At 37.7% G+C, this 14,856-nt stretch overlaps 1 protein-coding gene across 1 annotated transcript; it reads right to left on the bottom strand.

Moving 5' to 3' along the window:
• Positions 1-2,860: 2,860 nt before the first annotated feature.
• On the bottom strand, positions 2,861-13,323 carry LOC121370355. The gene is made up of 5 exons (XM_041495518.1): positions 13,189-13,323; positions 6,838-6,993; positions 6,058-6,154; positions 4,724-4,909; positions 2,861-3,387 (listed from the first exon to the last, which is right to left on the bottom strand). The coding sequence occupies exons 1-5, from the start codon at positions 13,216-13,218 to the stop codon at positions 2,897-2,899; spliced, it is 960 nt and encodes a 319-aa protein (XP_041351452.1). The 5' UTR covers positions 13,219-13,323; the 3' UTR covers positions 2,861-2,896.
• Between the last annotated feature and the right edge of the window lie 1,533 nt (positions 13,324-14,856).

Here is a 14,856-nt window from a genome sequence, read left to right as displayed (position 1 = left end):
TCCTCAAATTCGGGCAAAAACGAACAATTCGGGCAAAATGAGCTGGCCTGAACACTTTTTTACAATGTACATGTATTTCCATCATTCTACCCACAATATTAGTTGTAATTAGAGCTGGGCGATTTACCGTACCGAGCAAATTTCAAAATACCGGAAAACACAAATAATATATCTGACGAACGCAAAATGGGTTGGTATAAATCAGACGAGAGCCTTGTGTATAGAAATTAATTGTATTTAGATGAAATTAGCGGGTGAGCCATAACACAGGCATGTTTTTAAAGCCGAGTATACCGAAAATAGCGATCGGTATTGTGTCAATACCGAATACCGTACAGGCCTGTACGCAGGTGGGGATGCGAGGGGTGCGTACGCACCACCCATAGTCTGCCGAGGTCCGTCCGTGGATGTGTTAAAAAAATAAAAATAGTCCGGCGATGTGAACTGTATGAAGTTTTCGCAGTTACGCACCCCCCCCCCCCACCTCCCCCAAATACATTTCTGCGTACGGGCCTGCCGTACCGATACCGAGGTAAATCAACCCAAAAGTACCGATATCAACACCGAACTTCAAATTTCAATACCGCCCAGCTCTAGTTGTAATCCATGTAAAAAAAAATAAAAAATGCGTGGCGATTCGTTTACAACTCCTATATAGCTGTCTGGCAGTAATGCTATATGAATAAATGTTGTAATCCAGATTCGAGCACTTTTGTTTAATTCGGGCAGAAATTTTGCTACTCGAAAACAGCATTCCCAGTCTGGAGCTCGACGCGGTAAGACGTGTTTGTTTCGCTTGTGTACACTACACGTGCTTTCGCGGCTCGACTTGAGGATCCTTGACTTCGTTGTTTTTGTCAGCGAAGTGAAGTCTTCTACTGGGATGTATGCGGCAATTGGAACTGACTGACGCTGGAACGCTTCTCGTTTCGACAGTCTGCAACACCAGGTTGGATTCTTTTTTAGCGAGATTCCTTGCCTCCACATCATTTCTCCGTCTGACTATGTTGTCTTGTTTCTTTTCGTGACTCGTATGACGGCCATTCTGCAGAACGCCACGGTTGTTCGCGTTTAGTCTCTACATGTCCGAGCCTGTCCTAGCAGCACTGGAAGATTGACCTCCCCACTCTAAGAAGAAATAGGAAGCGGGGTCGGCCCCTACTACTCTTTTCTAGACTTTACTTTGTTTTATTGTGATACCATCTCGTATCCCCCGGAGTTGGGCCCGTCCGCACCACTATACCAACCCACGACGACTGGACTATACCATAGTCTGATTCTCTCTCTCGTTCAGACGGATCCGGCTTCTCAAGATCTGTATTTCAGTACAGCACTACACCTTCAACGTCTATTGACTGTCAATCTGGGGGTTTTCATGACGGGATGCAACCCATCTTGTCCCTACAAGCTGTGCACCCTAACGGCCTTAAAGTCGCACGCCCTAATTTCAGCCCACGAAAATTAATTATAATTTTGGTTAATCTACAAAACTGTAACACACTTAGATCACGTTTTTATAAAATAGAGTGAAAAGGTAGGTTTTATATCGATAAATACCATTGGAATCTCCGTGACCCAATAACTGGAAATAATTTTGAAAGTTAGTATTCTGATGTCACCGGTAGATATCGCTCGAAGCACAGAAATGCCTATGTCATGACAAATTTTCCAGAGTGCACACAGACTTGGGGTGCGTTCCTTTCACCTCTCCTGGGCATGTTCTAACTGTTCTGTCCTCTCCAGATATCGTAAGACTTAATGGTTTTAATGGTTTGTAATGTTTTGTATTGAGATACTTACTTGTCTGAACTTTATTGTTAATAAAAATGTTCACGAACTGTGAAGAAAACCTCACAAATGAACAACAAGCAAACGACAACAAATCGGATGTTGATTGCGCGAACCGTGCACGAGAAAACAAACCGAACCAAAATGATAACGGTCACGTGGTATACCAAGGCCGTCTATTTAATTTTTGGATGTAAATTAAAAAATTGTCCGCTTAATTTTTTTCTGTCCCGGGACAACCCCCTGGCTATCCAGAGACAGGCCCCGGGACGGACATGCTCGAAACTCTAGTGGTATATGAGCATGTACAAATTATTCGCATTTGCACACTCGAAAACAACAATTTTAGAAACCACCTTGCACACACTTTGCATGTATCATAAAGTGCATTGTCACGTTTAAATGTTGATAGGTCTAATTACTGAGCTACTCTCGGCCTACTAATATCCAAAGATATTCGTAGCTCCCAAACCTCTTTTTGTCAGATCGACCGTTCCAAATTGCGCCTAATTTCCTTCATCAAAAATTCGCACCATTTCTCTTTAGCTTAAATCCTAAATTCCATAACACACCCCCCCCCCCAACCCCCCCCCCCCCCGCCTGTTACCGACCACGGTCGGGCTGCTGGTGCTCCCTTGCAGGCGATCCCTCCTCACCCCCCCCCCCCCCCCCCCCCCAACCTTTCCTGTCCTGGGCAGAGAAACCAGCAGTGGCCGGTACCTGTGCCCAAGACAGGCGTACGCTACAACAGCTTGTTCTGAATGTGTACGTTAAATAATCAGTCCAGTCCAGTCCAGACTAAATGTTGAATTTCATAATACTTTCATATTCCACCATACCGTACCGTCTGTTGCTTTTCTGTAATACAATGTCAAGCCTTGTAAAGTTTTCTGTTGGACGTCAGTATAGTTTAGAAACAATAACTGGAACATTTGATTGGATTTGATTGCATTGCTCATACTGAGCAACATCACCATCTCTGGGATCAGAAACTAGATTAATAATAAAAATCGGTAAACCATTTATGTGGGAGAGGGGGGAACATTAAAATACAAAACACAAACATCAGCAGTACAAATATATACATTATTTACTATCGATCATCCACTCAGCCAAAGAAAGAAATCCGTCCTTTCCCAGCCGTGCACACGCGTTTTCCGCATCTTGAAATGCAGCACTTCCCCAGATAACAGTCCGCGTCCGTCTGGCACATATCTGAACGACAGGTCTTGATGGACATCATGGGAGGACACGTCCCTCTGTCAATGGAGTGCAATCCTGGAAGACTAAACCCTCCTCCTCGTGGTCCTGCGAACAGTGAAGACTTTAAGCCAAAGCGGGATCCCACGGATACGGGAGGACCTGCCGGGATTCCTCGAGGCTTTTCTCTGAACATTGCGGCCAAATCATTGCTGGGACGGCGGAGTCTAGGGGAAAGAGAACAGGACCTTGTGCCACAGCTTGTGGTGCAGCAGAAGTAGCCGACAGGACAGTCCTGTTCACGCTGACAGTTTTGTCGTCTGCAGGTCAGCAGGTTTGGCGCCGGGCAGAAGCGATTGGATGTTGGAGGAAGGACGACTGGTTTAGCTGGAGCCGCTTCTGAAACAAGTTAAATGAATGAATGAATGAATGAATGAATGAATGTTTAACGACACTCCAGCACAAGAAAGTTAAAATTTTGTTTTCTTTAACGACACCACTAGAGCACATTGATGTATTAGTCATCGGCTATTGGATGTCAAACATTTGATAATTCTGACATATAAAGTTAAAAGTTTGGTTTGTTTAACAATACCACTAGAGCACATCGATATGTTAGTAATCGGTTATCGGATGTCAAACGGTTGATAATTCTGACATATAGAGTTAAAAAGTCTGTTTTGCTTAACAATACCACTAGAGCACATTGATTAATTAGTCAACGACTATTGGATGTCAAACATTTGATAATTCTGATATATAAAGGAAAACATTTGTATTGGTTAACGACACAACTAGAGCGCATTTATTTATTAGTCATCGGCCAAAAGTAAAAAAAGTGAAACATTTAACTACAATACTTGAGAATATTGACTGAATAGTCATCGGCTATTTGATGTTTAACGACACCACTAGAGCATTTTGATTTATTTATCACGGCTATTGGATGTCAAACATTGATCATTCTAGTATATAAAATTAAACGTTTGTTTTGTTTAACGACACCACTAGAGCATTTTGATTTATTTATCACGGATATTGGATGTCAAACATTTGATAATTGTGACATATAAAGGAAAACATTTGTGTTGGTTAACGACACAACTATCATCGGCCATTGGATGTCGTATATTTCATAATTCTGACATATAAGAAAAGGAAATGGTTTATTTAACGGCGCACTCAACACATTTTATTTACGGTTATATGGCATCGAACATGGTTAAGGACCACACAGATATTGAGGGAGGAACCCCGCTGTCGCCACTTCATGGGCTACTCTTTTCGATTAGCAGCAAGGGATCTTTTATATGCACTATCCCATAGACAGGATAGCACATACCACGGCCTTTGATGTACCAGTCGTGGTGCACTGGCTGGAGCGAGAAATAGCCCAATGGGCCCACTGACGGGGATCGATCCCAAACCGACCGCGCATCAAGCGAACGCTTTACCACTGGGCTATGTCTCGCCCTTTTGACATATAAAGTCCAAAAAGTAAAATATTTATTGACACCACTAGAGAACATTGATTTATTAATCATCGGCTATTGGATCTCAAACATTTAGTAATTCTGACCCGCTTCATTTTACCATTAGCAGTAATGGAAACGAAGTTGTTTATATTTTATCGGGTTTTTTAATATTATTTCTGTATCCTCCTCTTTTGTTCTCTATTTGCCAAGTTCACCGACAGGATAAATGGCAATAAATATACTGATCTGCAGTTTAGTACCTGCAGCGGCTTTGCATCCCGCTGGTGCGTAACAACATTTTGATCCTCCGTTGTAGGGTACACACCGAGTACCAGTCGGGCAGCTCAACCCCAGGAAATGACAACTGGCATACTCGCGATATGACGTGCTCAGAACAGGCCCATTGTATCGACAAGGGTTGAACGAATCCACCCGAACTGGGTTACCTGAAATAGTAAGAGACCAAGTTTTATTTGGATATCGATAAATAAACTATGAAATCATGCTGCGTTATACTGTAGACAGTAAAAATTTCATTAAATTATTTTTAAAATAATTTTAGGAATTATGTATTTGTTTAGGAATTGGGATTTGGGATTTCTCAAATGTATTTGTTACTTTTATGTTATGTTTGTGTTGGTGGTGGTGGTGTTGGTGGTGATGGTGGTGGTGGTTATTTTATTTGTTGGGGGGGGGGGGGGGTAGTGGTGGTTTTGCTTTGTTTTGTTTTTGTTTTTGTTTTGATTCTTGATTGTTTGTTTAATTTTATCATTAGTTTTGTTGTGGGTGGAACTTTTTCATATTTCTTTTTGTACAGGATGTTTGTCGGATGAGTGTCATGAGTTGTCATGAGTTGTCATGAGAGAAAGTAAAACGAAAACTATAAAGGAATATAAGGGCAAAATGAAGGTAAAGACTGTTTTAAATCTACACATTTTAAGCCACGCATTAACTGTTGGGTATCTAATATATGGTTAGGAGGTCAGTTGAGATAAGCCCAGTGGTAAAGCGCTCGGTTGATGCGATGTCGGTTTGGGATCGATCCCCGTCGGTGGGTTCATTGGGCTATTTCTCGCTCCAGCCAGTGCACCACGACAGGTACATAAAAGGCCGTGGTATGTGCTATCCTGTCTATGGGATGGTGCATATAAAAGATCCCTTGCTGCTAATCAAAAAGAGTAGCCCGTGAAGTGGCGACAGCGGGTTTTCTCCCTTACTATCTGTGTGGTCCTTAACCATATGTCCGACGCCATATAACCGTAAATACAATGTGTTGAGTGCGTCGTTAAATAAAACATTTCCTTCCTACCTTCAGTTGAGATACGAACCCCATTGCTGCCATATTAGCTACTCTTAAAGATTAAACTATCTGGCCGGGCTGACTGACTAACTCAGTCACTGAGTGAGTAATTGGGTGGGTGTGTGAGTGAAGGAGTGAGGAAGTGAGTGAGTGTGTTAGCGAGTCATTAATTGATTGATTGAGTGAGTGAGCGAGTGAGTGAACAAATGAGTGGGTGGGTGGTATTCGGTGACTGACTGACTGACTGACTGACTGATCTGAACTGATCTGATCTGATCTGACTAATCTACTTACGCACACATTGTGCCACAGGAACACATGGCGGTATGAAGCAGTTCACTTGAACTATTCGACAGATCTTGCCTTGGCTTTCACACGCTGCTTCCATGTTCTGAAGTAAAACAAACAATAAGCTGCAGTAGAAACAAGGAACTAGAGCCTAGTAGCATACTAGTAAGGTCTTCTCCAGTTAGACAAACAATGACACATTTAAACTGAAAATAACACTTCTTCATACTGCAGATTTATGGACCTCGACTTCAACCAAGCAACCCCGCAATCTACGTTGTCTTAAGATCTCTAATGCTAGAGTCCGACTATCAACTGTCACGATGAAGTTGGCCAACTCGACGGTTGCGTTGTAATTTTCCCAACTTCTGACTTATGATGGGTGCGCTCAGATTAACAACTAATCAGTCGTGGGAGTTGTATACGACGAGAACCGAGTTGTAAGTGAGCTCAGATTAGCAACTGGACAATCGTAAAGTCAAGAGAAGAGATCGGATCGCCCTCGCATCGTTCTTGCAAATCATTTTTTCACTGCACTACAAAACTGCCACAGATTACTGATTTAGACTCCAAATCCCTGACATTATTTGTAGAATTATTGTCAGGGATGAATGAAGGAATTTGAAGAAAATAAGAAGAGAAGCGCGAATTTTTTAATGAGCTAAGCATTGCACGTCTACATTTTGACAATAGTGATATATAGCCTGTCAAAACGGGGGTGCACACTCCCTACACCTCCTCTGTTTCCACCCATGAGTATTTCAACAGTTCTTGTAATGAAGTTACCTTGCACGGATCCTCGCAGCGTCCTCTGTTCTGGTGTGGTCGTTGGAAAAGGAACGGACGAAATTGAAATCCAAATCCTCGTTGTCTCATGCCAATAGAAAAGCCTGGAAAGCCTCGCAGTACGCCAAAACTGTCAGCATGACAAACAAGGATCGTCTGCAAAACAGTGGCATGCATTGAATATGTTGATACATTAAATATTCGACAATTCTGATTAGCGAAAGTCTTCATGTACGTTAATCATTTAAAGGGACTGACCCTAGTTTTTAAACACTACGGCATATGTTTCACTATTAGAACCGTTTATGATAACTGAAATCAAACATTATTTATATTTTATTGTTTAGAACCGGGGTGGTTCTGGTCATCCTGGTGTTTGTAGTACTAAAAATGGCATTTTTTATATTTTTAAAATCGCACGTGCGTCTTAGAAGTAGCGGTTTATTAATTCGAGTTCTAGTCTGTTTAAGGATATTTCGTGTTTTAAAGGGACACGCTCTAGTTGTTAACCATTACGCCGTTGTTTTTCGCTATTAAACCCATTTTGTCACAAATAAAAGTGCACTTTACTTACATTTTATTATTTAGAATATACATTTCCATTCACCTGAAGTGGTTTTTTGGTAATCCTGGTAATGCTGGTGTTTCATTTTCACTCTATTGTAACTTTATCAAACATGCTGAAACCAATTAGGTCGGCTTTTGTTTTTACTTCATTTTTACTAATTTCAATGACGTATTTTGTTTTCTAAATAAAAAAAACCACAGAAACATTTAACAAACAAATTAGGGTCAGCCATTTGTTTCTTTGTAGGAATGGGTAGAAACACACTTTTCTTTACTTCTTATTGTTAGATTATTATAGTTTGTTTAACGACACCACTAGAGCACATTGATTGATTAATCATCGGCTATTGGATGTCAAACATATGATAATTTTGACATATAGTCATCAGAGGAAACCCGCTAATTTTCTGTTTTTAATGCAGCAAGGAATCTTTTATATGCATTTTCCCACAGACAGGATAGCACATACCACGGCCTTTGATATACCAGTCGTGGTGCACTGGCTGGAGTAGATAGATTATTATAGATATCAGAAATAAGTCATGAAATGCACACAAGGTGACTTATCGTGATATCGGTCTTAGCTACCGGAAGTACAACCTCACTGCAATCTACAATCTATTTATTAAATTGTACAAATCCACATGAAACTGGAGTGGATTGCATACGGTGTTGTTAGAAATAAACATAGTGTGGCCTTGAAGACCACACGTCATAGACATTTGTCGCGGCTAGATAAATCAAAAATAGCAGAAAAAAACAAGAAAAAAGCCTGATAAATTTCACTGGCAAATGACTTCTTGTGCATTTTGATGGTGAATATTTCAATTTTATAGCATCATAAATAGGTTATTAACCTGACGTCAAGTGTTTTATGATTTTCCGTATTGAATGTGTTATTACTGGTTTATGGTCAGTGAAGATGCATACTAAACAAAATAATAAACAAATATATTTTACAATTCGCATGCCAGTTCAAAAGAGGCTTATAATAGTTTTATTATTAAAATACATATGTATATCTATCGACAATTATTTATTGACAATTTTAAACTTTACATATGTATCTTTGACACACACGTACTTGCTAAGTATTTCATTCATCATTGTTAGGGATACAACATATTCAAGTACAATAAGAACAGATGTCTGGTATGGGATCTTTTCGCCGGAAAACATTGTAGACCCCTTCATAAAAATTATACCTTATAATTAAAATATAATGATATGCATGGTCATTTAATAGAAATTGCTGTACTATTTTTAATTGATCTATATAAACCACATAAAATTTCTGTGTTTTATAACAAAAAAGCCATTGTTTTGGCTTTGGAAGTAACCAAATTTGCTTCTTCTTTTTTAAGTTCACAAAATTAAAGTAATAGCCTAAGAAAACTAAATATATTACTGGTTTTAGTAGCCTATCCCAGTGTGAAACTGTGACGAATATTGTTTTAAACACATATTTATAACAGATAATTAACAAGTGTCTAAATTTGACATTTCCTTTGAACTTGTCGCCAAAATTAAAGATTTTCTGTTAACGTCAAATCGGTTCTGGATCTATAGATATAGAAAATAGTGGGTGTAACTTTTATTAACATAATGACAGCTATATTTTATGCTAGAACTTCTGCTGAAGAAATGTATATTTAAATAAAGAGAGTGTACTTAGTTTGCTGTCATCGTAATATATTTTTTTAAGGGGCGGCGCTACTAGAGTACATTGATTTATTAATCATCGGCTATTGGATGTCAGACATTTTGTCATTTTAACATATAGTCTTAGAAATGAAACCCTCTAAATTTTTCCATTGGTAGCAAGGGATCTTTTATATGCACCATCACACAGACAGGATAGCACATACCAGTCGTGGTGCACTGGCTGGAACTAGAAATAACCCAATGTGCCCACCGATGGGGATCGATCCCAAACCGACCGCGCACCAGCGAGCGCTTTACCACTGGGCTACGTCCCGCCCCTTAAATATATCAGTGCCTACAGTACAGCTGAAATGTGTATCGAGTTGGGCCTCATGAAACAGACCAACTTCAGAATACGGACAGTATCCTAAACTTTCGGCCCTTTATCACTAAAATTAGCAGGAACAGGAATTGAATATTCAGGGCTGTATATTCAAAGTCTGTTTTTGTCTTACACGCATGCAACTACATAATTATATACTCTCGGAAAAAAGTTCATGTGCACCAAATAAAATGGTATAAAACCAACTGCAAAGTTTCTAAATCTTTGAGATTTGACACAAATTATAATTGTGCAAATTGTTTCAGAATTTTTACGAATGACCAGTAAATAATTCCTTCAAAACGATTAGATTTTTTGTCCATTATCGTTTGACATGTTCTTTTGTGCAATACACGTACAAGAACGTTTTCCCGCGAGTATATTTTAAACGCTTAAACATCTTCGTTTCTGAAAAGCAGGCTCTACATTTATCAAATGTGAATTCTATACAAGAAGCTGTTTTATCACAAGTAATACGGTAATGTTAAGTGACGGGTGCGACGTCTGTCAACTGATATTAAACTATATTTGTTATATGTTGCTTCTCGTTCTGTTTTAACTTTATTGAAAGCTGCAAGTGATGAACATTAGTATACTAAACTCCTTTAAAAACGCACAAGTGAGATTACAAGTTGTGAAAAAATGTGATAAGAAACGTTTAACTGACTTAATATAACTGAATGTATTCTGGTAGGCAATAAATAACCCAAAACGTGTACTTTGTAATTTGTATTTCGTTAAAATAAACTGAACTTCAAAAAAAACGCACCAGTTAGATTTGCTTTTGTAAAAATGATATGAGAAAAACAAATTCATACATTTAACTGATTTTATACACCTGGATGAATTCTGGTTATAAATAACCCAAATATTATATACAAGAGTTAGGGTTATTGTGTGTTTAATACACGTAGTAACCTCACACACGCAATAACAACAACAGCTGCAAATTGGCTGGTTCGTTTTCAATGGACTCCAGTATGATATTAATGTATATTTATGCATGGTTCTCAGCATTACTGAGTTGGGGGCTCGTGAGACCTAAACAGATACAGCCTTTCGTCGGGTCTATAACCCAGTGGCGATCCGCTGGAGTCATCTGGGAGGATTTACTCCGATCTGGTGTCGCACTGTGTCGGTGCGAGTTAAGTCCAAATTGCCGGGAAACATGAATAAAACCAGACGTCAAGGAATGTAAGCCCGGGTCTAAATTTGTCTTCTTTCTCGTTAACTTAGCTTCGGTGAGCAACGCTAGCCTACACTAATTTTATTACTTTTCTCGTTTCGCTGTTTTTAGAGTGTAGAACTTATGCAATACCTGCTATAAAATGTATTTATAATAAATATTTTCTAACCGGACAAGGCTCAGAATTGATAGGGTCAGGCAGCTAATGCCCCTCAAAATGCACTAAAATTTGTAAGTTACCACATTTCGCTGCTTTTAGAGAGCGTAGAACGTGATAAATTATGCAATACATGCAGTAAAATGTATTTATAACAAATAGTTTCTAACCGGACAAGGCTCAGAATTGATAGGGTGTTGACAGAAAATAGCACTCAAAATGCCTCAATATGCTCGATGATAATCATTATCACAAGAAGCTTTTGTTTTCCATCTTACTTTTGACAGTATTCTAAATAAATTCAGAACTGAACAGGAGTGATAATATAAATATAAATTTTAGTTGAAACAAAGTTTCATTTTAAGTCTAATAAAGAGTTGAGTTTCGAGACTAATTTCTTAGACTGGTTTTCAGTGTCTAGGAATTGCATCTAGATTAATCTTTGAGAAGCAAAGCTTGCTTTTTACTCCACACAATGAATTTTGAGCATTGATGGATTTAATCCGACTACACTGATATTGGTTATTAAGGCAAAAAGTACATAGTAAAACTAATTTCAAATAGAAAGTAAAATAAAGTTTCTTTATTTAACGACACCACTGGAGCACATTGATTAATCATCAACTATTGGATGTCAAACATATGGTAATAGTGACACATAGCCTTCATAAAAAAAAAACTCGCTATAGTTGTTTCCATTAGCAACAAGATATCTTTTATATGCATTTTCCCAACAGGCAGGAAATCACCTACCACGACCTTTAATTTCACTGTGTTCGAAAATTGAGGTGTATAGCTATATTTATCTTGAAATGTCATATTTTAATTAGCTACACGTTCAACTGTCTCTCCGTTTCCTTTCTGAATGCTCTTTTCACTTCGCAGATCAAGTTAATTTAGAATAATTATGTAGACAGACAGACACATTCTTACCTTGTGTAAAGATTAAAATTAAGAGTTCAACAATAATAATACAATAATACAGCAATAAAAGTATACAAGCCAACAAAATATTATTTGAAATATTCAACAACAGCAAAAATGATTTACAAGAAAATATTTTTAAAACATAAATTATGTACGTGCCTATAAATATTTAAAACAATCTTTGAAAACTAAGATGACAACTTTTGGCTGTAATGTTAAGAATATCCGGATGGCCTAAAACTATAAAAGTAACACAAATTTTGTTTCTTTATCTAAAATGTTATTAAAGTTTATTACTGTAGCTTTTGCTTTTAAAAAATGTTGTACTCGAATATCATCATAAAGAAGAAAGAAAGAAAGAAATGTTTTATTTAACGACGCACTCAACACATTTTATTTACGTTTATATGACGTCAGACATGTGGTTAAGGACCACACAGATTTTGAGAGGAAACCCGAGAGGAAAATGTGTTGAGTGCGTCGATAAATAAAACATTTTCCTTCCTTCCTTTTATTATTTGAGTATATCTAGTTATATTTTTATTATTTGAGTATATCTAGTTATATTTTTTATTATTTGAGTATATCTAGTTATATTTTTTATTATTTGAGTATATCTAGTTATATTTTTTATTATTTGAGTATATCTAGTTATATTTTTATTATTTGAGTATATCTAGTTATATTTTTATTATTTGAGTATATCTAGTTATATTTTTTATTATTTGAGTATATCTAGTTATATTTTTTATTATTTGAGTATATCTAGTTATATTTTTATTATTTGAGTATATCTAGTTATATTTTTAATGTTATCTTGTAGGAGCATCAAAGAAAGTGTATACATATACATTTCATAAATAAAATGATATGGATATGAAGCTGTTACAAGTTAAAAAATAGACTGATTCAGATAGGTAAACAGACAGACAGATGGATTGTTTGTTTTGTTTAACGGCACCACTGGAGCACATTGATTAATTAAGCATTAGCTATTGGATGTCAAACATTTGGTCGTTCAGACATGAAGTCATCAAAGGAAACCCGTTACATTTTTCCTAATACAGCAAGGGTTCTTTTATATGCACCATCCCACAGACAGGATAGCACATACTACGGTCTTTGATATACCAGTCGTGGTGCCCTAGCTGGAACGAGAAATAGCCCAATGGGCCCACCGACGGGGATCGATCCCAAACCGAGCGCGCATCAAGCGAGCGCTTTACCACTGGACCACGTCCCGCCCCGACAGATAGAGAGATACATAGACAGACAGACACACACACACACAGACACACAGACAGACAGACAGACAGATATATTGATGGATTGATGGGAATATAAATGAATGGATGAATGGATGGAGAAAGGGAGGAAAGGGAATATATAAGACGAACATAAAATAACATTTTCAACTATTATATATTTTTACATTCACAGATTTTAAATAGTTAAAACGGAATAATAGAAGATAAAGTGTTAACGTACCAGGTACACTAGAATGACACTCGGTTTCATTGTCTCGATCGCTGATGGACAAAAAATATATAGTTCTTCTTGGGACTGAAGTAAAATCTGTATCTTCTATTCAGTCGTGACGGCAGGTAAAGGCAATAAACCCTATTTGCTTCTGGTATTGGCCAAACAAACAGGAAATTTCACACATCTCGAGGCCCCCAGTGGAGTTTATTACTTGGTATCTGTGACAGCCATTCGACTTCTTTCGCAGACGACAATAAAATCAGTGAAACTGCGTTGGGTGCACGAAGGAAGTCATAGCTAGTTCTGCGAAGGATTTGAAATTAATTCGCTGACGTCAAAAGTCGCTTGTAATGCATTAATCACAATAAATTATTTTGAAATAGATTGTTACAGAAACAAAATGTTATTGCGTAGAAACAGTAGAAGAATGCCATATTTAAAAAAAAGTAGACATCCACTTCATCATAAGATCATACTAACTATTGTAACGTTCTGTGTATTTATAATGTGTGATATTTTAGTGTAATAAAATGAACTTCCTTATGTATCCACGTCGAATTAACGTATAGACCCAGTGTCAGTAATGATTAACACAACAAATTATCATAAATGTAAATAAATTATGTTAACAACATTGCTAATCCATTTCCGGTTTCAATTGAGCGTGTGTGAGTCTTTGTTATATATGTCCACGATTGGCCTCTGTGGTGTCGTGGTTGAAGCATCGGGCATAAGGTTGACAGGTACTGGGTACTCGGTGCGCCGGCTGCCACCCAGAGCGAGTTTTAATGACTCAGTGGGTATACCACTACACCGACTTTTCTCTCACTAACCACTAACAACTAAATACCTACTTTTTGTCTCGGAAAAACAGCCCAAATAGCTGAGGTGTGTGCCCACACTGTCCAAGACAGCTTGCTTGAACATTATTTGGATATAAGCACGAAAATCAGCTGGAAATGAAATGATATTTTCATGTAAGCTTTATTTGAAAGAAAAAAACGTTTCTTAAAGTTCATTTTGTTTAACGACACCACTAGAGCACATTGATTTATTAATCGTCGGCTATTGGATGTCAAACATTTGGTAATTTCGTAGAAATGAAACCCGCTACATATTTTCATTAGTAGCAAGGGATCTTTTATATGCACCATCCCACAGACAAAATAGCACATGCCACGGCCTTTGATATACCAGTCGCGGTACATTGGATGGGAGGGGGAATAGGCTTTATTTGAATGCATGTAAGCAGTTTTGTTAGGCTTCTTTTGGTCACACTCATTTAGAATGCACAAGTGACAGTTATATCTAGTTGCTTGTTTATATAGGTAATCTTTGCTCAATGCATAAATGTGCAACTAACAATATATAATATGCGTGCAAACTAAACAGTTGGGTTGGTTTCAGAGCCGTACACAGCTAGCTGTGAGGTGAAAGGGTCCGTTGACCCCAGACAGTATTAGGACGTGCCCTGTTCGTCTAGCTAGAGAAGACACTACATTGACATTTATTTATTTATTTATTTATTTATTCATTCATTCATTCATTCATTCATTCATTCATTCATTCATAAATTAATCAGTTCATTCATTCATCCATTCATTTATTAATTCATGTTTGTTTAAAATGTTTTGTTTTGTAGTATTTTATTTTGTTTGTTGTTTATTTATTTAT

This window comes from Gigantopelta aegis, chromosome 4, assembly GCF_016097555.1.
Source record: "Gigantopelta aegis isolate Gae_Host chromosome 4, Gae_host_genome, whole genome shotgun sequence".
In the NCBI taxonomy this organism is placed as follows: domain Eukaryota; kingdom Metazoa; phylum Mollusca; class Gastropoda; order Neomphalida; family Peltospiridae; genus Gigantopelta; species Gigantopelta aegis.
The sequence above is the reverse complement of the archived record's forward strand: the minus strand, read 5'-3'. Positions and strand labels throughout refer to the sequence as shown.

What these genes read in the sequence shown, in the direction of transcription:
- LOC121370355 (XM_041495518.1), bottom strand. Translation starts at nt 13,218, where the DNA reads ATGAAACCGAGTGTCATTCTAGTGTACCTG. An exon ending in GTGTCATTCTAGTGTACCTG is followed by an intron (nt 6,994 to 13,188) that starts GTACGTTAACAC and finishes ACTGTTTTGCAG; the next exon opens with ACGATCCTTGTTTGTCATGC. An exon ending in TCCTGTGGCACAATGTGTGC is followed by an intron (nt 4,910 to 6,057) that starts GTAAGTAGATTA and finishes TTACTATTTCAG; the next exon opens with GTAACCCAGTTCGGGTGGAT.